The sequence below is a fragment of the Vigna radiata genome, chromosome 6 (genome assembly GCF_000741045.1).
Source record: "Vigna radiata var. radiata cultivar VC1973A chromosome 6, Vradiata_ver6, whole genome shotgun sequence".
Taxonomy (NCBI): Eukaryota; Viridiplantae; Streptophyta; class Magnoliopsida; order Fabales; family Fabaceae; genus Vigna; species Vigna radiata.
In genome coordinates, this window is record NC_028356.1 from 2468373 (window position 1) to 2493695 (window position 25323).

The 25323-nt window shown below is 31.0% G+C and overlaps 2 protein-coding genes across 3 annotated transcripts; both read left to right on the top strand.

Moving 5' to 3' along the window:
• The first annotated feature begins 869 nt into the window (after positions 1–869).
• On the top strand, positions 870–4396 carry LOC106763936 (reticulon-like protein B8). Of its 2 annotated transcripts, none has more exons than XM_014648114.2 (6): positions 870–983; positions 2022–2206; positions 2295–2475; positions 2579–2720; positions 3497–3566; positions 4070–4396. In XM_014648114.2, the coding sequence occupies exons 2-6, from the start codon at positions 2032–2034 to the stop codon at positions 4237–4239; spliced, it is 738 nt and encodes a 245-aa protein (XP_014503600.1). In that variant the 5' UTR covers positions 870–983; positions 2022–2031; the 3' UTR covers positions 4240–4396. The 2 variants fall into 2 exon arrangements, with proteins under 2 accessions (XP_014503600.1, XP_022637597.1); XM_022781876.1 differs by having other exon boundaries at positions 2027–2206.
• Positions 4397–14414: 10018 nt separating this feature from the next.
• On the top strand, positions 14415–19142 carry LOC106763151 (transcription factor PIF4). The gene is made up of 9 exons (XM_014647352.2): positions 14415–14914; positions 15317–15467; positions 15554–16415; positions 16762–16851; positions 16946–17011; positions 17346–17411; positions 17532–17834; positions 18020–18158; positions 19115–19142. Exons 2-9 carry the CDS (start codon positions 15397–15399, stop codon positions 19132–19134), a joined length of 1617 nt encoding a protein of 538 aa, XP_014502838.1. The 5' UTR covers positions 14415–14914; positions 15317–15396; the 3' UTR covers positions 19135–19142.
• Positions 19143–25323: the final 6181 nt, after the last annotated feature.

Consider the following 25323-nt stretch of genomic DNA (forward strand, 5'->3'; position numbering starts at 1 on the left):
AGATGGACTAAAACCAAAATCGCCCCAAAGTATAAGGACTAAAAACATATTTAACCCTTGATATAAATTATTAATAAAATGTAAACATTTAAATAAGTTTAATAAAATTAAAAATATAAATTATTTTACTGTATTAAAAATAAAATATAATAAAATTGGTTATACAGAATTTATCATTTACTTTATTTTTTATTTTTAATTCTTTTATTATTTTTTAAGAAACACTATATTAATTACTTTTAATAATTACCAGAAGGAGATAATTGAAAAAACAGTTTAAAAAACTAAAAAAAAATCTCTACTATAGTGATGGTAAGCAATGAAAAATGCATTTTTAAAGTATAAAGTTATTGTTAACTACTCTTATTATATTTAATAATTTTATTTTAACCTATCTTAAATTAACTCTGTATTTTATTTTATTTTTATAAACAAAATGTATTATAGAAATTAGTGTAATACATACGAAGTTAGTGTCAGAGATGGCAACACTGCATTGTTGTTTACGCCATGCTCGGATTCCAATAATCCAAAATGGAAAATGACGTGGATTTTCACGTGTTTTTTGTTTTCATTTTCACTTCCTCAATTATCACTGCTTATTTATTACTATTAAAATACTATACCAGTACACTTTTATCTTTATGCATATAAAAATAATTTATTCTTCAATAAATAAAAAACACTGTCATTTATTAATTAATATAAAGTATTTAATAAGTATCTTATCTTTATTCCTACCACTTGACACTCTTACCTTTTTTTCTCTGAACGTTCACTATTTTTGTTATTATTAATTAATTAATTAATTGATTAATTATTAAACGAAATTAAACTATTTTAAATATTCTTGATATATGTTACTAACTTTTTCATTGCCTCGTCCCTTTTCTTTCTGCAATTCACTCATTAAGGATCTCTTTCTCTCTCTTCTCACACTCTGTGTTGGCTACTTGGTTTCTTCTACACTACATTTCTCTCTGGTTTGTGCGCGAAACCATTTTTTTTTCTGTTTTGGATGATGCAATTTACTAATTCATGCTTCTTGCTTGATGCTGTTGCCTTTTTCTATTTTTTTTGTGTTTTTGTTTTATACTGTCTTGTTCAATTCACCCAACAATTCTCTGGTTAGGGATTTGCTTGTGTGCTTAAAGTTTGAATTTCGTTGGACGTTCATGGTTTGCGTTGTTGTGGGTCAAAATGTGCGTCTTTTTAGTGCTTCTGGTAGATGAAAAAACTTGGTACTTTTTTTTTTTTCTTTTCTTTTCTGCTTTCCCAGTTTATATATTTTAAACAAAAGTTGAATTTTGGTGAAAAAATAATATTTTTTCCCCTTTTCTCTTCTCTTTAATTAAGAATTAAAATAGTTCTGTCTTAGGTAGTTTTTTCCCTCCACCAAACATAGCATTGTTGTGAGTGGATATGTTAGCATACTTTTTGTCAAGATTACGCAGTCTTGGCAGAAGAACAAATTTGTGCTGCATTCACTCGCTGTGCTCTCCATTTCACTTCTGCATTTGATCCTTTTCATTTCAAGAAACAAATAAATTCCCTGTTCAGCCTGGGAACGATTTAATGTGTAACACTTATGGAAGTGAGCGTACAAAAGTAATTAAAAGGGTTGAGAAAGTTTATAGCTCACTGAAGACAGTATCATGTTAAAGCCAAATTCGCAAAAATTACAGCAACATACACCGAGAATGACTTAATGCTGATGAAGCTTAATTACGGACAGGCTAAGTTAATTACTTGTAAGAGATGTTTCTTTTGTGGCCTTAGACCAGTAAGACTTATTTCATTGTAGATGAGATAACATTTTTGTCTTTTAGAACACGTGACTTGGTGTTGGAAGTATGTTCTTCTCTTTAGTTCATGATTCGGGAAAACGAGAACTGTATCATATATTCGTTTCATGTGTGTTGTTTCTTATAAACGGTGATTGCCTGATTGATGCTGCAGTGTGTGACATGATAGCTATTTCATACTACATTTTCTGATTTTCCTTTTTATTCGTATAAAAGTGCAGGAACAATGTCTGAGAAAATCACAGCGGAAAACCTTTTAAACACCCTTGTGGAAACAATTGCCGAGAAGCAAAAATCTGGATCATTTTTTGAAGAAGACAAGTCAAGCTCAGTGAGCTCCCAATTCAATAGACTCTTTGGACGCCAGAAACCTGTGCACCATATTTTAGGGGGTGGAAAATGTATGGTAGTTGTGGTTAATTTGATGTAAAATCTATCATGTTACCTTGACTTTAAATTTCTTCTTGGATTTTCCATTGGATGATGTAGCTGCTGATGTGTTGTTATGGAGGAACAAGAAGATTTCTGCTAGCGTTTTATCTGCAGCAACAGCTATATGGGTGCTATTTGAATGGCTTAATTACAATTTCCTAACTCTTCTATTCTTTGTTCTGGCTCTCGGTATGCTTGGACAGTTTCTTTGGACAAACGCTTCTGGCTTGTTTAGCAGGTTATCCAAGCATTCTTTCATCCCTTCTTTTGATTTCTGACTTTATGTAAATATATTATGCTACTTTACATCTTAAACTTGTTTTTTCTATGTGGGCTGACAGGAAGCCGACTAAAGTTCCCCGTTTTGTTCTCCCAGATGATTTCTTCGTGAATATTGCAACTGCAATTGGTGCGGAGGTTAACCGTGGATTGAGGTTTCTCCAAGATGTTTCATGTGGAGGAAACCTAAAACAATTTCTAATTGTAAGTATACTCTTACCTTTGTTTTGTAATTGTTATTCACAATCCAGGTTCATGATTAGAAGTTAGAACAAAGTTTCCAGGTTAAATCGGTTTTCACTTTATATGCATCAGTATTTTCTATAACACTTGTTATTCAATCAATTGATCAATTGCATTTATTTTTGTTTGCTGCAACATCTTCTTCCTGTGACATGTTATTGATATTTGTCATCAAAATTGTCAACTGTCTCTTTTTCCACTCAAATTTTTGCCAATATGATGGGTTCTATATTATATTGATATTATGCTGACAGGGATAAGTTTCCTTTGGTGGCAGCTTGTCAAATCAACTTAGCTGTATGTGATAGTATCTTCTAAAGAGTGTTTTGGTCTTAAGCGGGTTGTTATGACAATAATTCGTCAATTGTGTGGTTATGCTTGATTTTTATTATTTTGTTGTTGCTAAAGATTTGCACATTACTGTGGAAAGAGCATAAGGAGTTAGTATGATATAATGGAATTGGGAAACAAGGATGCTTGTATTTAGTATCCTTCATGGATCAATATAGACTGTTGTATCTGGAGTAGTATTGTATGACAAAATAATCAATATGGATGGTTGTATTTAGTATCCTTAAATACACAGTTATGATGCACTTTTTACTTTGCCATCCACTATTTTATAACTTGTTTTTAACTATTTATATATGATAAATTATATTTATTTTTATATTTTGGTGCAAAGCAAAACATATGCTTTTGTGTGGAATTTGTAATAATGGTTATTACATCCTCAGGCTGTATTAAGCTTATGGGCTGGTGCTGTGATTGGGAGCTGGTGCAATTTTTTGACTGTCATGTATATTGGTGAGACCTGCTTTCTTTCCCTCTATTGATATAGATTAGAATATTTTGATAGAGCATCTGCCTGAGTTTAATAGTTGGACAATGTTTGAAAAAAAAAATTCAAATTCCAACTAATCCAATAGATAACTGCTCTAGAAAGGATGAATAATTGAAGTAGGCTTAAACAAGTTTAAGTCTCCAACATGTTACTTGTTTTTTAGTATCTAATATATAATTTTTCAAAATTGAGTACAAAATTATAAAGGGAATTTGGAGGGGTAAAAAGAATCCACACACGCAAATGTTATCTTGTTAAGTGTTTTCAAATAATATGCTGCTTCAGTTACCCAATCTTATTTGGAAGCAAATGTAATTTAAGTCTATGCTGATGTCTATTGTTTTGTGGGATGCTTGAAGTTCAAATGCAATATGTTAAAAATTATATATTTTTTGACAAATAACTTGTATAAAGTGTTCAGTTTCTAAGGTTTTGTTGCTAAAATTTATGCTGTGTTATGTCTAAGGTTTTGTTGCTGCACATACGCTCCCAGTTTTCTATGAAAGATATGAGGATCAAGTTGATAACTTTGTGTACAAGGTCTTTGATCAGATGCAAAATCACTATCAGAAGCTGGATTCTGGTTTGCTTAGCAAAATCCCTAAGGGAAAGCTCAAAGGAAAGAAGTATGAATAGGTTTTTCCTTATGTAAATGGTTTGATTTTGAATATCCTTTTCTCACTTATGAGGATCAACTAGGGAACAGTTCTATGTGGAGGTCTTTAAATTTGGTGTGCTTAATATTTGACCAGAGATTAAGATTTCATTAAAGGTTAGGCCATTTCTTCCCGCACCTCATAATTTTCAACATGAACCCCCGCAAATTTTAAAATTTCAAATTTATCTTATGATTCAGGATTTTCAATTTCAATTTCAATTTACAATAAATTTGCATTTTGAATTGTACACAATGAAAATACGTATTTTTAAACGCATAATCCAAAATATATATGTATATTATAGATGATATATTTTGAAAAATATAAATTTGTATTTTGGATGGTATATTTTGAAATATAAAATAAAAAATTCATTTTGAATTATATAATTTGAAATTATTGTTTCAATAAGATAAGTTTAGAAAAAGATAATATTCTATTCTATTGAAAGAGTGGCGAAAAGATTTGTCGGCTTTCACATTCTTAAGAGGAATTACATTTACAGAAAAAAAAAACACAATTATAAGTAATAAGGACGAATTAGTCATTTTACCACCAATGAAGTGCAGACTGGAATTATGGAGTGTGGCTAAAATTGTGGAGGTGTAAATAGAAATGCCCTAAGAACTGTTGGACAAGACACTTACAGGGGGTTTGATTCTAACCCAGTTTAAAACCAGATAGCAAAAAATAAAATAAAAAATCCGATGAAAGATAATAAAATGAAAATATTTTATTTGATCAACAGGATGAAGAAAACATGCAAACCTTCTCCTTAATTTCAATTCTTTAAACCAAAAAAATTCAAAATTGAATCAATATTATATATAATGATAAAAATATACTTTCAATTTTTTTTATGATAACAAAGAATAATAAAATTATTATTATTATAATTATAAATAATTTTTACAATTTTATTGTAGATAGTTTTTATTTATTTTGTATGTAATTTTTATCATAAAAAATTATTTTAATTTTAGAAAATGATTAAACTTCAAAAAAAGGATAAAATAAAATGAAGGGTTAAATTAAAAAAAAGTCACTTAAAAAAAACCAAATTAAAAAATAAATATGTACAGCAATGAAAAATCTTTTATTATATATATATATATATATATATATATATATATATATTAATTTTTAAAATTTTTAAATTGTACATACACATGTTGATACACCTTTTATTGATACTAATATATTAACTTATCGAGGATTTGTAAAAGTATATTGAATAAAAATAATAAAAGTATATCGAATAAAGATAAGAAGAATTGTTTTTCTACCAGGATTTAATTCTATTCATTTTTTTTGTTATCAACTTCGAAATTAACTTTTTTGTTTATAAATAAATATTTATATTTTGTATAAAATAAACCCTATTAAAAATTAATCATTTATAAACTTTTTAAAAGAATCCAAATATAAACGAAATGCAAATTTAATATTTCTTTTCCATTCTTAAAGATCAAATTGCAATTACATTTAATAACTTCTTATTAAAATAATTGTCATTTAAACAATCTTTTGATAAGGAATAGTTCATTTCAAGTTTAATTACTTTAAATATTGTTATGATTATAATATTTATTAGTTTTAATTTTATCACATATAAAACAATTCAAATACATGTATATAAGCTGGTTTAATTAAGATATCTATATATAATTTGTTTGTTTTAAATATGCATGGTTTATTTAAGATATTTATTTATAATTTATTTGTTTTAAATTTTGATGAATAGAATATAATTTATTTTATATGTTGTTGCTTAAGCTAATATCAATATGGTTAAGCAACCGTGTTTACTATTGTTGCTTCAAACAAACCTTACAAACCACAACTTCTAGCTTCAAATTCAATATTACTTTAAAAATTGGTTAATTATTTTCTTAAACTTGAAATATATATATAAAATAACAAAACATTAAATTTAAGTACAAAGAAAAACTAAAATCACATACTAAATACATTAATTTAGTCTTTATATTAACTTTTTGCTGATAAAAATAGTTACCAAGCATTAAATTTAAATATAAAGGACTAAAATGATGTGTTTTCAGAAATTTGAGGAATAAATCATCAATTTCAAAATATAAGAATAAAAAATTGATTAAAAAAAAGTATAAAAAATCAAAAAAATATCTTTCCCAAAACATGTTGTATGTTTTCATATAAATTTTAACCCTTTCAAATATGGAACCAATTTATTTGTATTTATTTAAAAAAAATATTTATTTGATAGAATAAGTAAATTTATATTTTCTTATGAATCAGCTATTTTTTTTTTAAATAACTAATTTATATTTAATTTAATAAATAAATTAGATCAATTATTTTCAGATGAATAATTATATTTAAAAAAAAAACTTATTTCAAGCATACTTAATTATTACCAACCTGTCTATGATGGTTTTATTCAGTCACAAAACATTAGAAAAGTGACATGGAAAAATAATGCAGCACACATGTATGTGAAAAGTCCCATTGTTTTGCTGAAAGGTTTTTAACCCTTTGCCATTTACATTTACCTTTTGCTGAGATATTTTTTGGTATATCCAAGTCATCCAAGTGCATGTGACCATGAAGCTCAAGCGTGTGTGCAGCTCTTAACTCCACATGTTAAATCTGTTATGCAGCATTATGCCATGAGCTTGGCTCGTGTTTTGGGCCCTCACTGTCCACCATGGAAATTTCTATGGTCAGAAGCTTCACCACCTCACCATTGCTCCTCTTCATCTCTTTAACAACGTTGCATTCCTACAACAAAACAAAACCAAAAGTGCCTCATTGGTACAAGAGAAAGAGCAAATAAAGCAAACTTATCTATCAGAAAATCTGGCAGAAAAAAAAATGCTACAGTTCTCACACATTCTTTTCAAAACAACTCTCACCATTTAAGAACAAAACAAAATAATCAGTTTTAAATGATACAATAAAGAACAAGAGCCCTAAATATAATATATTAAACTGTATTATGTGATAAAAAGAGAGATCAGAAAAGTAAGAGCACAGAAATGTTCATTGACTGTTTCTACCATAAAATGAATAATGTGATACGAAAAAGATAAGAAAAAATAAAGTATATCATAAGGGGTGTTTTGAAAATGTGCCGTGTAAGTGTAGCACTATCCATTTTGGAATATGTTAAAAGCCACCCCCATATATTAATTTTACTTTTTTTTTTTAATTTTTAAAATGCAATTTTCTACTGTATAAATATGTGAAGACTGGTGAGCTCATAGAGTCAACAACCTAGGTCACAACCGAGGTAGTCTTTATTTCATTGAACAACAATGATGTTCTTTGTTTGTAATGAATATGGTCTGGTCTTGAGCAAGCCTGCAACTCATGACTTCCACAATTTTTGCATCTCAAACGAGGGTGATGATGATGACGATAATGGTGTCATTGATGTGGCTCCAGCTGCATAGGAATTTGGCAATATATATATATATATATATCAGTAGATGAGTGGGAAGAACTGAGGAATAATGCAGATATAGTTTTAGTCAGTGTAAGCTTCTGTAGTCTTGTTTGTTGCTGAAAATTTGTGTTTGGAATTACTGGGTAGTGTTTATGCTTGCAACTGATATAATATATTTTTTATTTGTCTTCAATTCCTCCTTCTCTCTCTCTTTCTCTGACTCAATTTTAATTACATCTAACTTTTTCATGTCTTTCACTTTATATATGATCATGAATGATTAAACACACACATGCTCATAATGTTGAAAGAATGCAAGCATTTGTTTTTTTAATGAACTTAACTATGATCTCTCTCTCTCTCTCTCTATATATATATATATATGTATATATATATATATATATATACACACACATACATGAATTTTCTGTGTGTACCTTCAAGTTCTCTTTTTTAGTACTATGGCTGACAGAATCATATTCAAGAAACATAAAACAAGCTTTTTAAGTGAAGAAGAAATTAAAAATGTTAGCTTTAGCTTCCTTATCTCCAGTGAGGGACCATTTTCAACCACAAAAGAGAAGCCAAGCACCTTTTAAACAAAATATTTCAAATGTGGTTGATCTGTCTATATTGATAGTATATCCTCATCTTCTATGCCTTTTTAATTGTGTAAAAAATATGTTTTTTTTTTCATTGTTTTCTGCTTTTACTTCTCAGCACACACACAAAAGCTTTTTATTGCTTAAAAATCTCCAAATAAGAGAAAAAGTCAAAGAGACATTGCAGATTTGTTTGGCGTATATATAAATCTTACGTTTCAGAAAAGACTGAAACAATTATATATTGCAGAAGCAAAGTAGCCCACCAAAACAACAAAGTAACCAAGTTGCACTTGTAGTAACTGCAAAACAGTGTTTAGAAAGCATAAAATATGCACTGATAATGTTCTTTTTATGTATATTTTTTACTAAACCAGCCCAATGGTTCTGCCCAATTTGAGTTTGGGCCAAGTGTTTACAGCAATTTTAGCTCAATTAATAGCTTAAAAAAAACAAAGTTTTGAGATTTGACTGAAGCTGGTCAATGATTGAACACAGTTCAATCTATTTAATCATATTTATATATTGATGTAACAAGTAATCCTTTATCTTTATTATTTTTTAAGAAAAAAAGAGTGTAAATGAACATTTATCTAAAAATGGATTTGAAAGTATGGAGAAAAACATTAAATGTGGGCATTAAATTGGTATGTGATTTGCAAACACAAGTGGGTAATGAGAAATTTCTATCAAATTTCGATTTGGTTGGTTATGATGTATCTTTATCACTTGGGACCATCCCCATCTTCCCATACCAATTTCAATTTAGGTTTGAAACTTTAAAGATGAAATTGTCAACAAAATAGACATGAGAGGAAACTAAATTATCTATTTAGTTTGTATAATGAAGTGACCTTGGAGTTCTTCCTTTCTTTGCAGCTTCTGCAATCAGTACAATAAACATGAAAATTAGGCACTAGTAAAACAAAACTACTGTTAGGAGTTTAGACCAAGAACATGATACAAATGACATCAATCTGCCCCCTATGAATATGATTGTGGCAGCTCAAAGTTACAGAGACGAGGAAGACATCAGACCTCCAACATTTTTACTACCATTACCTTAATAGAGGATCCATTGTGGATGAAACATCCTTTTAAAATAGTAAGATTGAAGGAACACTCATTATGGCTTCTTGCTAGGCACCATTTACTACCATTACACATTTACCCGAATCAACCTTTTAGATCAGTCAACCAGAGATAAATTGATTACAAAAAATAATTTTCTTTGAGATTGGAATTGGAATTTACAAATCATGATGTTAAATCTAAAATGGGTTAAATTTTACTAAGAAAACACAAAATAGGGTTCTAGGAGAAGATACCACAGGCTTCTGGTTGAGTTTATCAAGGAGGAGGTTCACCGGAGGTCTTTCACTTTTATATAGTGCTCTAATTTTTCATTTCTGTCCAATGTGGGACATAGACTCACACTTGGAATCCCAACACTTCTAAATAGGAAGAAATTACTTGACTAAGTTTCTAGAAATCTTAGGCGAAGACAAATGACTCCATGTGCTTCGTGAATACACAACCGAACACGAATAAACAGAAGAAGAGAATGAGATGATTCGGTGTTTGGAGTGGTCTATGATGAACCATCTTTAAAAAGGTTAAGCCAATTTTAGAGAAAAGGAGCTACAGGAAGCTCTAGTTAGATGACTTTAAAAGATTAATTTCTAGGGTAATCTCAATAGCATTTCATTAACTTTCAAGAATATTTTTTTCAAGAATATTTTTTACAAGTAATGGAGGTTTCTATTTATAAGAACCAAGACCTCCAAATTCTCGATAAACTGAATTCCCTCACATGCTTCTATGTTCGCAATGCAAATATAGGATCAAGAGACATTATCATCTCATACATTTCATGCTTTTACATCATATGATTAATGTATTCAATATGAGGTGTTATGAAATGATGGATCGACCTCATGCATGTAGCTTGGTAGCTCGACAATCATAGAAGAACGACAACATAGATTGACATCATAGTATACATAGAAGCTTGACATCTTAGCATATAGTTCGGTAAGCATCATAGAAACTTGACAGATAGTATGACAACTTGTCAATCAACGTGGAAGCTCGACTGACGATATGACAGCTCGACAGCTCGACAGTCAATGTGGAAGCTTGACTAGCAGTATAAACAATTCCACAGGTAACATGGGAACTCAATAGGCAACATGAGAGCTCAAGGGGTAGCATGAGAGCTCGACAAACAACATGAGAACTCGGTATCACCAGTCCAACATGAAGCATGGTCCAAAAATACAAAGCCCAAAATGTGAAAGAAAAAACTATACAATTCATTTCCTCAAATTATTTATATATATAAAATAACAAGGAAATTAAAGTTGGGACTAATCATGAACCCATGTTGTAAGCCCCTACGTGATTGTCATCATTCCTTCCCTCGTGAAAAGATTTGTCCTCAGATAAAAAAGGATGTATTAAGACTCAAAACTTCAAATTTTTATTACCTCTTGGATAAAATATCTTTTTGAAATAAGTTTTAAATATAATCTCAATTAGTTTTTGTTCCACATGCAAGGTATATATAAAGAAAACATTAAAGAAGTCCTCTTTATATTTTGGATTATACCTTTGATAATAATCAAAAGGTCCACTTCATAAAAGCTTTGGTATCCACCTTGAGTTAATTGTAACTTAAGAGGTAACATTGACTCATAATGATGTGACTTGAAAATATTTGTTGAAGGGTTTAAACAATGGAGGATAAAGGTGGAGTTGAAATATTTTAAGAGAAAAGTTTGGAATAAAGAAAGAACAACTAATGAATAGAAAAGAGTTTAAGGAATGAAAAACTCCCTTTATCATCTTTGTTTCAATTAAAATGGGGATAACGAAAGATGGTTGCAGAAGCCTTGCCTCCTTGAACATGTTTTCTTTTTCCTCTTTTTTTCTTCTTTCAATATTTTTTTATCTCTCTTCTCTCTCTTCCTTCTTTTCATATTAATTCTTTTCTCATCCTTTCTCTCTTTTCTCTCTTTCCTCTTTCTCTCTTTGAAATTTTTCTCTTTTCTTGTCTTCTTTTCTCTTTTGTATTTCTCTCTCTTAGCTTCTTCCTTTTTTTTCTTTATTTTCTAACTCTCTTAATTGTTCATCCCTCCTTTTAATCTCTTCTTTTCTCTTTGCACTCATGAGCCTTTCAAGTTTTTCTTTAAATTCATCATCTCTACAAGAGAACTCACCTTTCTTTTTAATGAATGTATTTCCTTTCTTAATGGATTCTCTTATGTCACACATTAGCTCTTGGTTTATCTTAAATGAAGGAAGAACAAAGTTTCTTCTCATGCATGCTTTTAACTCACATCAATCTTGAATTGGCGATTTTCTTCCTTTCTCAACTCTAGACTGCCTATATGTCAATGGACATGAGCGAAGACACACCAAAGGGGGACAACGAAAGTGCGACCGATGTAACAAGAGGCAATGGCGATGCCAGCAATGAGTGACAAAAACCCTAAAGCTTTACGATTCACAAAGAGAAGGTTTTGAAGTCATAAAGCTTTAGAGAAAAAGGTAGAATGACACAGATTGAGATTAGGGCGAAATTGTAGCAATAAGCTGCTAATAATATTTTTTTTTTTTGTAGTGGTTGGTTATGATCATGAACTATACACAGATTTATTTTGTGGGTTATAGTCAATTTTTTGCATTGATATGACACACTAAATCATTTTCCATAAATACTTAATCGCTGGATTCAAAATTTCTAAAGATTGCATACTTTTTATAAACTATTCTCTTTAAAATTCTTGAACATATAATAAGTCATTAAAATTTAGGTTTAATACATCATTTGGTTCCTACTTTTATATATTTAGTTCAAAATGATCCTACCTTTTAAAAAAGTTCAGTAAGGTCCCATATTTCGTTAAAAAATGTTCATTCTGGTCCTTTTCGCTGACGCCGTTAAAAGCTTAACGGTGCAGATGCTAGAGTGGCGAAACATCAATTACCTGTTTTACTGTGATGCTTACGTGGCGTTGTGAAGTCATTTTAATGTGTAAATATTTAAGAAAAAATAAAATGACAAAAAATAGGTTAAAGTAAAATACCTTATGCAATTTTTGGGTTGAAGTAGTTGCCTATGGTGCTGTAATGCAAGGAAGCATTTTGAGCATAGAGGGGGTGAAGAAACCAAAGATATCCTTCTATAGGGTGTGACTCCCTCACCCTTGGAATTGAAACTATTGGTAGAGTGATGACAAAGTTGATTCCCAAAAACATTGTTATCCCAACAAAGAAATCCCAGGTGTTTACCACCTACCAGGACCACCAGACCATTGTCTCCATTCAGGTTTTCGAAGGTGAGAGGAGTCTAACAAAAGACTGTCGTCTGCTTGGGAAATTTCATCTGTCAGGAATTTGGGGGTTAGAGTTTAATTTGGGGTTTAGGGTTTAATTTGCTTTTATGTTAAATTTAGGTATTTTCATCAATTGACCATGATGTAATTAGGGTTTCCAACTGTCCATTCCATCTCCAACCTCCGATTCTCTATCGTTACCGTGAAAGCCACTACCTTCTACACCTCTATTTCTAGGGCCACCGACCACTGCTAAGTGCTAAGTTTTTTGTATCGAACCAATATTCTATCCCCATCAGATTGTTCCCATGCTTGGTTCATAAAAAAAAGGAAATTATGAAATTCTTATTAAAACTTAATTTAAGATGACTTGTTCTTCTTCTTATTCTAGTTGTGGTTGTTCTTCTAATGACAGAGAAAAAAGAGGGGTTCAGGACTCGACTTTGGGTTCTATTATAAAAAATGGTGTAACTCTTTTTCACTGTCAAGTTTTGCAGATGCTGCTACTATAATATACAGCTCTGCATTCATGTCAATGAAAGGTTGTGAGAGAGAAAGAGAAAACGACACAAGTTTGACGTAGGTGGTGAGGAAAATAAAAAGAAAGAAAAGCTAGAGGGAAATCATGACCTTACATCATCTTAATTTATTTAAATATTTACATAGTGTAATGACACATATTTATAAAACATTCCAGCTCATTCACGTTTGGCCAAAGTGGCATTAGTACCGTTAAGTTTTTAACGACGTCAGCGAAAAGGACCAGAATGAACATTTTTTAACGAAATATGGGACCTTACTGAACTTTTTTAAAATGTAGGATCATTTTGAATCAAACCCATAAAAGTAGGGACCAAATGACATATTAAACCTAAAATTTATATATTTGTTTAGATAAACTAATATTTTAAATGTGTAGTGTATGTGAACCGATCATTGATCGACCACTTTGGATCAACCATCATAACTAATCTATCTGGATAGATCAACATTGACTGACCATTCTAGGTTGACTATTTTGGACCAATCACCCTTGGTCTACCATTTTAGGCCGACCATCTTTTGATCAACCACTTTGAGCCTACCACCTTTGGTAGATTATCTTTTGGTCAAAATCTTGACAGATCACCCATGGTCAACCACCTTTAGCTAATCACCTTGACCAAATGGCATGACTTTTACATAATAAAGGTCATATTAACATGAATGATGATCACAAATCAATTTACTATTATTGATTAAGATGTGATTGGTCAAGATTAGAACAATAAAAAGATAAAAAGTCATGACAACTACTGTAAATAAAAGTCTAAGATAAGACTTTGAAATACATGCAGCATAAAAGCTAATCCTTTTTGGTTTGATCATTCACTAATATGAGAGTAACTTTTATAAGTAGCTTTATCGTACAATACTCAAAATTGGAAGAAACCGCTTGAAGATCAACCAATTAACATAATAAACACTTAGAAATTAATCAGTTGACGTAGAAACCGCTCGGACCGGCGGCCACTTGGACTTAAAGACTTGCCCGGCCTTTCCCGTAAGAAATGTGATTTTAGAACTGTTTGACTTTTTCATGTCGGCCATGATCAAGTGAGAGACTCAGATTCTACATTATCCTTTCACTCGTCTGAAGTGATGAAAATTTATGAGTTGCGAAGTATTGTTCATATGGACCAAATTTGCAACAAAAAAGTAAGTGATGAGAAAAATGACGAGAGGTGATGGCTTTGATGAGTAGCTGTCAAGATGAGCATGAAACGAGTGCCACATCTTTTTCCTTTCTTTTTGGGACAATGCAGAGCCTTATCAGTCTCCAATTATATACACCTTGTCCGTGCCACGTGTCACCACCACAATCATCTCTCAGATAGCATCCACCGTGTGCATGAAGAATTGGATTTCCTTGTTCGAGTTTCACATATTCAACACCAAAAACCTTAACTTGCACACCCCCTTTTGAACTGGTCCCGTTTTCATTCACTCCACGACAGATGTGCAGCCATGTTTTTCTCGCTCATGGCAAGCACAGCATTATTAAGTACCATTTTTCTCATGGGGTATTTGCTTTCTCTCTTTCTACTTCGACATGTCACTGTCCCTCTTCTTGCTAAAAACTGTGCTACAACCTCTCTCGCCAAACTCCTTAAGCACAACACGGAGTTTCATCACTTTCCAACTACCATCTACTTATAGCTTCTATATATTCAACCAGTTACGAAAACCAGCTTTTGCCTTAACCAAAAGACAAAAAAAACAAGTCTTTTTACCTTAACTCAGGTGGGGTTCTTCCCTTTTCTTCATATTGCAATCAGTACTTCTTAGTTTTTGTAATTTGCGTCTCTTTGTTTACGTGTATGCGCTTACATAATCTAGTAGCTTTTGTAACTGACGGTCTCAAGTTTTTTCCCATTTTGGTGAATCAATGTTTGGTATTTTTTCTAGTTCTTGACTTGTATTTGATTGTTTTGTTCTTTTTCTGCTTTGTGTGCGTGTACTTTCAACTGTAACGGGAAAGTAATTTTTCCATTCCGGGTCTGTCTTTGGACATTCGCTTTGGTGCTTTCTGTGGTTTTTCTCCTCTCGGCATGTCAAGTTCCAAACTTTGGCTTTTCTTTCTTTAGTATTATTTTATTGTCTTTCACTTTGAGATTTGATTACTTAATTGGCTGAACTATGCAGATTATCTTATTTTACTTTGCTTGTAAAATTTGTTCGAAGCCAAAAGTTCCCTCCTCTCTTGTTCAAGTGGTAGGTGAACCATGAAGAACACTATCTCAGGTTGGGATTTTGAGAGTGATACATGTCTCACCAGCCAGAGAAAGCCCACAGGGTGTGTTACCTATCTCTGTCAAACCATGATACTGTCCCTGTTAACTTTTCCTTGATTGCTATTCTCTATTTGGTCAATTTATACAGGCTGGACCATGAACTTGTAGAACTCCTATGGCAAAATGGGCAAGTAGTTATGCACAGCCAAACAAATAGGAAGCTACCTGGGAATTCATCTAACTTGAGACAGCTGCCGAAAACTACTCAATCAAACAACTTGGATCAAGAAGAGGCAGCTCCATGGATCCAATACCCACTTGATGACCCTTTAGAACAAGAGTTTTGTTCAAACCTTTTATCTGAGCTACCACCACCTTGTGAAGTTGAATCTTATTACAAGCAAATCAGAGAATTGGAAGAGGAAAAGTTTGCCAATATTTTCTCCCCTGGTGCCCGCCATCATCCTCCTTCACCTTCACAACTCCTACCATCTATCATGAAATCCTCCTGTGCTCAGGGACTCCAAGAGAATCTCATGTCTGCTCCAGGATTTCATGTTCCTGATTCATCTCAGAAAATCAATGACTTTGGTGCATCACGGAAGGTGCTAAATTTTCCTCACTTTTCAGCACCCCGTAATGTCTCTTCACCATCTCAAAAAACTGCAGTTAACCTGTCACAAAGTGAAGCTAGAGAGCACTCAGTGATCACGGTTGGTTCAAGTCACTGTGGCAGCAATCACATCCCTCAGGACCAAGATGTAAACCGGGTTTCAAGCAGTGGCGTTTGGGCCACCACTAATAATGCTACTTTATCAGCTGAGCCAGAAGCTATAGATTGTATCCATAGAAGTGAGAGAGGAAAATCAGAGATGATTGAACCAACTGTGGCTTCATCTTCCGGTGGCTCAGGTAGTACTGGTATAGGAAGAACTTGTTCTCAATCAACAAGAGGACATGGCCAAAAGAGAAAAGGGACTGAAGAAGAAGCACTAGAGGAGCAAAGTGAGGTCATACTCTTCCTCTTTCTCTTTCCATATTTTCCTTCATAATGCATGCTTGCTTTCTTCCTTAAATTTTTTTTCTTTTTAACTGATGGTATCTGAAGATTTACTGTGTGTTTGATTATCATCCACACACACATGCATATCAGAAGAAACTATTGGTTGCTTTTACTACGTTTAGACGTAAATATTTGGTGAAATCAAATCACTAATTAGCATGTAAAACACCCACTTAGTCCATAATTGAACTAAATGACGTTTGTGATTCATATAACTGACTTTATTACTTAGAAAGGAACAAAACTTTATCGTAGTTGATTGTTGAGCTGTGCTGTGTCTCCGTGTGCAATAGGCCACAGAACTTAAATCAGCAGATGGAAACAAGTTATCTCAGCGTTCCAGAAGAAACCGTGCAGCCGAAGTGCATAATCTATCCGAAAGGGTGAGAACATGAATATTTTTCTCGTAATTTTCGAATTTGAAACTTGTGTTGTGTGAACTTAACTCTTATTACCAGCTTTTGTTTCTTTATACAGAGAAGAAGAGATAGGATTAACGACAAGATGAGAGCATTACAGCAACTGATACCAAACAGTAACAAGGTTCGTTATCATAATGCTTGTTGACTTGTCAATATTTTAACTTTTCTTAGTAGAGATGCATGCATCTCCTCGAGAAATGATACATGACCATCAATGTGCAACCCGACACTTGAACAGATAGTCAGCACAAACAAAATTTAATAAAACAAAACAATAAATTCAATTATATATATATATTAATAGCGACTTGAATGTAGCAACTGTTTAGTCAGGTTAAAATAGGTACTTCACTAGCACAGTACAGTACACACCACACACTTTGTTTGTTTCGAATAATTCAACTTTTCATAAGATTCAATCATGGATGGTGAAAAAGTAACGGTTGTACGTGCAGACAGACAAAGCATCAATGTTAGAAGAGGCAATCGAATACTTAAAATCACTTCAGTTTCAGCTTCAGGTACAATATATATATATATATATATATATATATATATATAATATTCTGAAACTGCTACTACTATATATACTGGTGTAGTGTAGAGTATTAATGTGTAAGAAAAGTTGTTGTTGGTGACAGGTAATGTGCATGGGGGCTGGCATGACACCAGTTATGTTTCCAGGAATTCAGCACTATATGTCACAGATGGGAATGGGAATTGGTGGACCTTCTTTGCCTTCCATTCACAACCCAATGCAATTACCAAAAGTGGGTCAAGCCATGTCTGTCACTCAGCCTCAGCCTCAGATGCCAAACCACAATTTACTGTGCCAAAATCCAGTTCTGGGTGCCTTCAATTACCAAAATCAGATGCAAAACCAATGCCTTTCAGAACAATATGCACGTTATATGGGCTACCATCTCATGAATAGTGCCTCTCAGGTCAATCAAAATTCCATTTTTTACCTTTTTCTTTGTAAAACCTGTCATCTGGTTTTTCAATACATGCATATATTACGTGAAGTTTTGTTGCATAAATTCGCAGCAGTTTATAAGACTATATATTTCTGCACATGTTGGTTGTAGTTAATTTTTTATGTTAGCATGTTGATGGTTTTCTCTTGCAGCCAATGAACGCCTTGAGATATGGTTCCCAAGCAATGCAACACAGTGAAATAATGATTGCAGGAAGCAATAATAGCAGCGGACCCATGAGTGGAACACCTAATATAGCTAATGTTAATGATGCTGTTAGTGGCAAAACTGGTAAGGCACTACATATATACACCTAACTTTTTTGGATCTTTCTTCCATCAAGATTTAATAAATTCTATTTTATGAATTCTTACAAAATTAAGTAATTTGATTTTATATAAATAAATAAAATAATATGATTGAAACTTTTTTTTATCAAAATTTCATGATAAATATACCATTGTATTAATTATTTTACATATTAAATGATGACATTTCAAAACACATCCATTATTTGTCTTAATTATTATTAAAAATAAAAAATAACTATTTTTTATGTAAGGTTTTTTTCTTCTTAACTTTATGTTTTTATCTTGTTTGAAGGTTTTCTTTTCTTTTAAATAAAAGTAAATAAGGGCTTATGCTTTACTTTAGATTTATTATTTATTTTAAACTTAATGAATTTAAAAATTAATGGACCAAACGGATATATAAAATTTAGTATTTTAAAAAAAGTTTTATCGTTCATAATTTCTAAAACCTTTTCTAATATAAAGAAAAAAATTGTTTTTCATAAGTTATAATAATGTTAAATATCTTTATATATATATCAAATATAATGTCATGTTACACGACATCCCATAGTAGTCATTTTCTTGACATAATCAAATACGTGACATGTCACTATTGCTGTACAATGACAAATATGTTTTTAAAATTCACGAAAACTAAAGTTAAAAATGTAAAACTACTACCATATATAGTTATATTTAATTAAGTAAAATACATTATAACATATTTCGTATAAACTAAAACTAATTATACTGCTTAGGTTTTATAAAATTAAATAAAAATTATAAAAAGTGCAAAGTTAATTTTAACATAAGAATACTTTTTAAATTTGTTTTACCTTTTTATAAACATTTTTTGGAAAATATAATTTAAACATATTCATTTCTGCGTTGTTTTCCTTTTCCTTTTCCATTCCTCATTGCTTCCTTCTTTTTTTTTTTTTTTTTTATTTCCAGGCTCTTCCACCTTTGACTGAACAATACATAAAAATTACCAAATTGAGGGAATTAGCTATTGGAGTACATGAATCCTAGAAGTATCAAAATGTGTTCCCATTTTATGTAGTTTGAAATGATGCAGGAATTCAAAGTTAATTAATTAATTAATGATGTTTAAATTGTGATAAATTATCTCAGTTTATTGTGGGTTAGGGCATGAAATTAGCTCCTAGGGTTAGGATCCATCAGCTTCTGTAATTTTCTATTGTTTGTAGATTGAGATTAAAGTAAATTATCTAAATTGGTGTGCTAATACTTTATCTTAACTTACCTTAACAATTATTATTTTACTATATATTAATGCTATAATATTGTTACTTTACATTTCATTAAATATCTACTTTTTTAAATCAATATTAAATATATTAGAAAGTTTGCTAATCATTACTAAAACATAATTTTTTTAATTACAATAGTTTTTTAAAGTTTTAAACAGCAATGCACTATTTATTAATTAACCAATTAGTGGATAATAAGTATTTAGTACCGCGGGATTATTTGGCTGATTAATACCTCATTCTTTCTTAAATATAAACAAATTTATAATTTATTCAACCCTGTTAAACAACTGAACAATTTAATTAGTCACATCAAATTGGCTTATAACTATTTTATAAAATATTGTAAATAATTAATGTATAAAGATAGAATAATAAAGATTATAGATTTTGAAATTTTAAAACTAAACTCTTCAGTTTTTCAGTTTTAGTGATAAAGAAAACAGTACTCATTTATACAGACTAAAAACTTCAAAAGGAGTTAGTAAAAAATATTTAAATAAGAAACATTAAAAAATATTATAAAAAGACAGAGTTTTAAAAAAAATTAAAGGAAGAATTATTTGCTACTCATATACTAATAATTAAAACCACAAATAACGAAAATAATTTTAATTATTATTTTTTACATTTAAAATTTATTAATGGAAAAGGTCTATAGTTCCTTACAAATACATTATTATTATTTTTACAATCCCAACTTAGGAATCTTTGAGTTCATGACATGACATTCCTTAATCCATCCAAAGTTAAAGTAAACATCAGTTTCTTTTGAAACAGGAAACTCCACTGAATTTTGTACAATAACATGTTCTTCAATTTTGAAAAATAAAAGTCATTTAATAATAGATTATTATATATTTTTATAAATTTAGTAATTTTACAGTTATTTTAAAAAACGATATAGCATTAGTAGCAATAAACTATAAGTAGATAATAATATAAAATTATTTTACATTATTAATATATGATTGTTAATTAAATTCTAATTATTTTTCCTTTTTGTCACAGTGTATTGTACTTGAAATGTAGAATGACATCAAAGTCCACTTTGATATGTTTTTATGGTCTTCTTCCTTTCATTCATTTCATTCTCACATCCATCACCATCAACTTTCTCACCAAAATCGTACTATTTTTTTCTCAAACAGTATCAAACTTTAAGATAATATCATCAATGAAAATCATGATATTTTTTTTTAATCAATCAGTGAATGTGTGAAACACATACATTGAAAATGACATAGATAGAAGGCAAAAATGAGACCCACATGAGAGGAATTGTAGTAAGTAGAACACAAGAGATAGGTGAATGATTAATTTATTCATTCATTCATTCAACTTGGCCTTTTGTGCATTATTTTCTTCCTTTGGGTCTTTTCTTTCTTCAAGTTTCATGTTGGAAAAAGATTGATATCAATTCACTAAAAACTATTTTTTTTTTTCATGAATTTTCATTGTGTTGTTTATAATAATTGTAAACACAAGATGAACTTTGAAGTCAACCCATGGAATATTCATATTGTCACATAGCTAAATTATCTTACTGTAATTAATTAATTAATAGCTATATGTAAAGGATTAAATATAATTAACAACTAATCATTGACTTTCTTTCTCTTTGTTTATGTAGTTTTGTTGTTGGAGCAATAGTGATGAAGGATGAGTTTTTGAATATAGGTCAAACCAGTATTAGAACAATGTTCATTTTTTGGTCAATAAAATTCATAAAAAATTGTCTCTAGACTTGAAGTAACATGTTTTTCTTCCATTTTATTTATTCATTTACTTATTTTTTTCCATTTCCAGGTTTACTTTCTTTTTTGTCTCTTTTAAGTTTAGTGAAATGATAATTTATTTTTAAAAAATTTGAAACATTTACGAAAAAGTATGTTGTTTTGATTGAGAAAAAAAATTAAAAATTATAAAATAATTCAACATTTTAAAATTAAATAAATATAACCTCCTAATTTGTATAACCTCCTAATAATTTTAAAATAATTAAATAAAACATAAAAAAGCTTCTACAATCTTACCAATTTCAAAAGGTAACTAAACTAAAAGTATAAATTATTTTGTCTTAATTTTTGTCTCTGCATCAAAAACCAAATCATGTAGGTAATTTTATCTATATTTTTGTCTTAAAATAAATTATTTTATCTTAATCTTTTTCCATCCAACCATCAATAATAATAATAATAATTATTATATTATTATTTATTAAGTTGAATAATAAATAGTTATAGAAAAGTTTTCTAATACAAGCAATTGAGAGTGGGCAGAATATGGACACTTCATTTACATGATAATAGTAGAGACGGAAATAATTGTGTGGTACTAAAAACAACATGCTTCACAAAAAACAAATTATAACATACATATATATGGAAAAAAGTTATTTTGAGACGGATCCTTAAATCAATCATTCTTATAATATGATTGATTCTATTTTTTTAAATATTTAGTAAAAATAAAAAGATAAAATAATTTTAAAAAAACTTAAAATTGTCATTTGAATGTTTTTATTACCTGGACGTGTAAATGTATTAGTGTCCTACGTATACTCTTAAAAAATATTATGGAGTACTTACCACAAAAGTTCACACGACACAAAATTTAATTACAGAAACATGGATGCACAAATGGTACACTGAGATATGGTCACTCAACATATTCTCACACCAAATTATATAATCATAAATGGTACATTTGTAATAATCTTCCATCTCAAATGGTGTAAAATTTGATTCATCAATTTTGGAGTATTAATGTAATTGGCGTGGCAAGGGCATGATGGTTATTAAATTAAATTCGGTGTAATCATATTAATGGTTGCTATTTGAAGTGACTTTTCACGTAGTTAAAGACATGTTTCAGGTTTTTATCGGCTATAGATAATAATATTCATAGGAAGTTCACCCCCAATAAATTAAAACTTCTGGCAATGGGTGATACATATAGGCAGATACTTCAAGATCTCACCAATGTGTTTGAAAAGTACACCTAGTCGCTTCAAAGTCATGGCTAGAAGAAGCAAGCAACAAAGTTTGTTTCATATGACAAGCGACATTCTTGACACTGTTATTCAGTATCAGAACTAGTAATTAATTTCAACATTAAAATATTAAAAAGAGTTATGTAAGTAAAATGTTTAACATTGATCCTTAATTTTTTTAGGTTTGTTTAAAGTGGTTATCTTATTTTTTAAAAGTTTATAATATTTTCATATTTTATAAAATTGGTTTTTTTTTTCTTAAAGAATGTAAATTCTATTCTAATAAAAAGTGAATGAACTTTCTAGAATGTTTAGGTAAATTGATTTGTAAATGTTAAAAATTAAAGTTATTGACGTAAAAAAGTTAAAGTTAAAGTTAAGGGAAATTACAATTAGATTAGAAAGAATCCATCATCAAACCTTTATTTCAGAAACAAAACCCAAAGAATCCAAAAATGCAAGATGATAGATTCTAAAAACCTCAAAAGTGCAAGATCATAATACAATTGCAAATAATCCCAAAACATGGAATCAGAAAACAAAATTCTAATTCGAAAACCTTAACCCCAAATCGCATTAACAATCTACAGAGGAGAAACAAGAGACAACATCTCCTTGCACCACGAGGAACCCACACTGTTGGGTTTATTTGAGAAAAAGAAAGTCCTGAAAATGGAAGTCAAGAGTTTCTAAAACTTTGATTAAGGTAAAGGGTAATTGACCCGAGTTTGCCACACAATCAATAACTGGACAACTCATTCACTTTTGGCTAGGATAGACATTACACCGTTAGCATTTTAACGCCCTAAGAAAAAGGACCAACTTGAACCATTTTTATAAAATATGGGACTACTATGAACTTCTAAAAAATAGGAGGACCTCTTTGAACACACCTAACGAAACTAGAGACCAAAATTGGTATTAACTCTAAACAAAAAGTCTCAAATATCCTTGATCACGAGACATATAATTATCACTATAAATAAGAACAAGAATGTCAATCATAGTAATTAATATTGACATAATAGAAGTAAGTGAATCGAACAAGTAGTCAAACACAAAAGAAATATCATTATGGCTTAATAGCTTATTTTGTCCCCAGTTTTGTTAAATTTTGTCAATTAGGTCCTTCCTTTTACAAGAGTGTTAAATTGGTCTTCACTTAGTAAATTTTGCGTCAGCGTCGTCCCTTCCGTTAAATAAAAACAAACGGAGTTAAGGGATTGATGATCAGGCAGAAGACAATATTAACGGTGTTATTTTATGGATGTATTTGTACTGACGTGTTAGTAAATTAGAAGTTGACGTGAAAAGTAAAGATTGGGTCTTTTTAATTGGGGAAAAATTAAACTTCATCCAATTAGGGATTTTTTTGAAGTTACTTGATGATGCTGCTACCCATCGCCGTTATTCCACTCGAAGCTACTTGATGACACCGTTGTCGCTACCATCAGGGTTCTGATTCTGAGTAAACGCCGTAGGCGACAACGTCGTCGTCCTGCGGATCAAATCACGTGTTTCTCCTCTTCAAATCGCAAAGACAAATCGCAACTCGTCCTTAGCCCTAATTCCTCCGCTTCACTTCAGCCTTCGATAGCATCACCGTTGATACCGATCAGAATCACCAGCGCCTTCGTTGCTGCCTCACAATCACTGTAACTCTGATCGAGATTCGAAACACCGCCGCCACCCTTCTCCTTCTTCCACTCAACTCAACATTTTTACTCTATCCTATCTTTTTTTATTTTAATTTTTTGTCTGTTTCAAGATTTATTATATTATGTATTGGTCTGGATTTGCTTTCCGTGTAGAATTAAGAGAAGAACATTTTCCTTTTTAATTGAATATTTGAGGTTCTGGAAATGAAATTTACAGAGTAATGGTAACTCTGTTAGATAACATTTTTTTTTCCTTTCTATTTTTGTTACTTGTTTAATGATTTATGGATTCATTACATCTCCTACACTGTTATTTCTATTGCTTATTCCACAATTTCTAAATTTTCTACGAAGATGAATTAGTGAAGAGGCATGTGTTATTTCTATTGCTTATTCCAATTTTTGAATTTTTTATGAAGATGAAATAGTGAAGAGGCATGTCACCACCACCACCCCCAAAACTGTAGCTGACCCAATAACAACCCCACTCAAAACCTTCCAATCAATACCTTCCTCTCAGATCCCCTACTCGGAACCCTAACATGCAAAACCCCACTCTCACCATCATCGGTTAAATTCTGAAAATTCGAACCTCACAACAGCAAGATCTTCAAACCCATCACCCCTATAACACCCCACGTCCACACAGTGAAACCTTGAGAGTAATCACCAGAACCCCACCCATGACTATCCAAAGGCTCAAACCCACTCACACACCCACAGATGTTGGATGCTTCCCTAATGTAACCCTCCTGCAGATGTCAGAAGCTCGTCTCGATGACGCGTTCGGAGAAACTAAAGGTCGCAACGGGGGAGAACGAGGCGACAAAGTGAAAGGCGTAGAGGTATCTCTAGGATGTTAAGGAATGTCCCATTGCTTTAGTTCCCTATGGACTAGTATGAAACAGTGTCATTAAAGATGAGCTCGAACTTGTTGTAGAAGGATGGTTTCAACTGCAGGATGTAAAGCCCTGGGGAAGCACAATACTTTCCACGTCAACCTTTAATACACTAATACGTCAACACAAATACATGTACAAAATAACACGTTAGCACTTTTTTTTGCCATATCATTAATCCCTTAACTCTGTTTGTTTCTATTTAACGAAAGGGACTTCGTTGACGCAAAATTTATTAAATGAGAATACATTTGATACTCTCTTAAAAGGAAAGACCCAATTGACAAAATTCAGCAAAACTAAAAACAAAATAAACTATCAAACCTATCATTATTTA

Excerpts from the sequence above, each read along its gene's own strand:
- LOC106763936 (XM_014648114.2), top strand. The coding sequence starts at position 2,032 with ATGTCTGAGAAAATCACAGCGGAAAACCTTTTAAACACCCTTGTGGAA. Across the intron at positions 2,721-3,496 it reads ACCTAAAACAATTTCTAATT|GCTGTATTAAGCTTATGGGC; the intron begins GTAAGTATACTC and ends TTACATCCTCAG. Across the intron at positions 3,567-4,069 it reads TTTGACTGTCATGTATATTG|GTTTTGTTGCTGCACATACG; the intron begins GTGAGACCTGCT and ends GTTATGTCTAAG.
- LOC106763151 (XM_014647352.2), top strand. The coding sequence starts at position 15,397 with ATGAAGAACACTATCTCAGGTTGGGATTTTGAGAGTGATACATGTCTC. Across the intron at positions 17,012-17,345 it reads TGATACCAAACAGTAACAAG|ACAGACAAAGCATCAATGTT; the intron begins GTTCGTTATCAT and ends TTGTACGTGCAG. Across the intron at positions 17,412-17,531 it reads CACTTCAGTTTCAGCTTCAG|GTAATGTGCATGGGGGCTGG; the intron begins GTACAATATATA and ends TGTTGGTGACAG.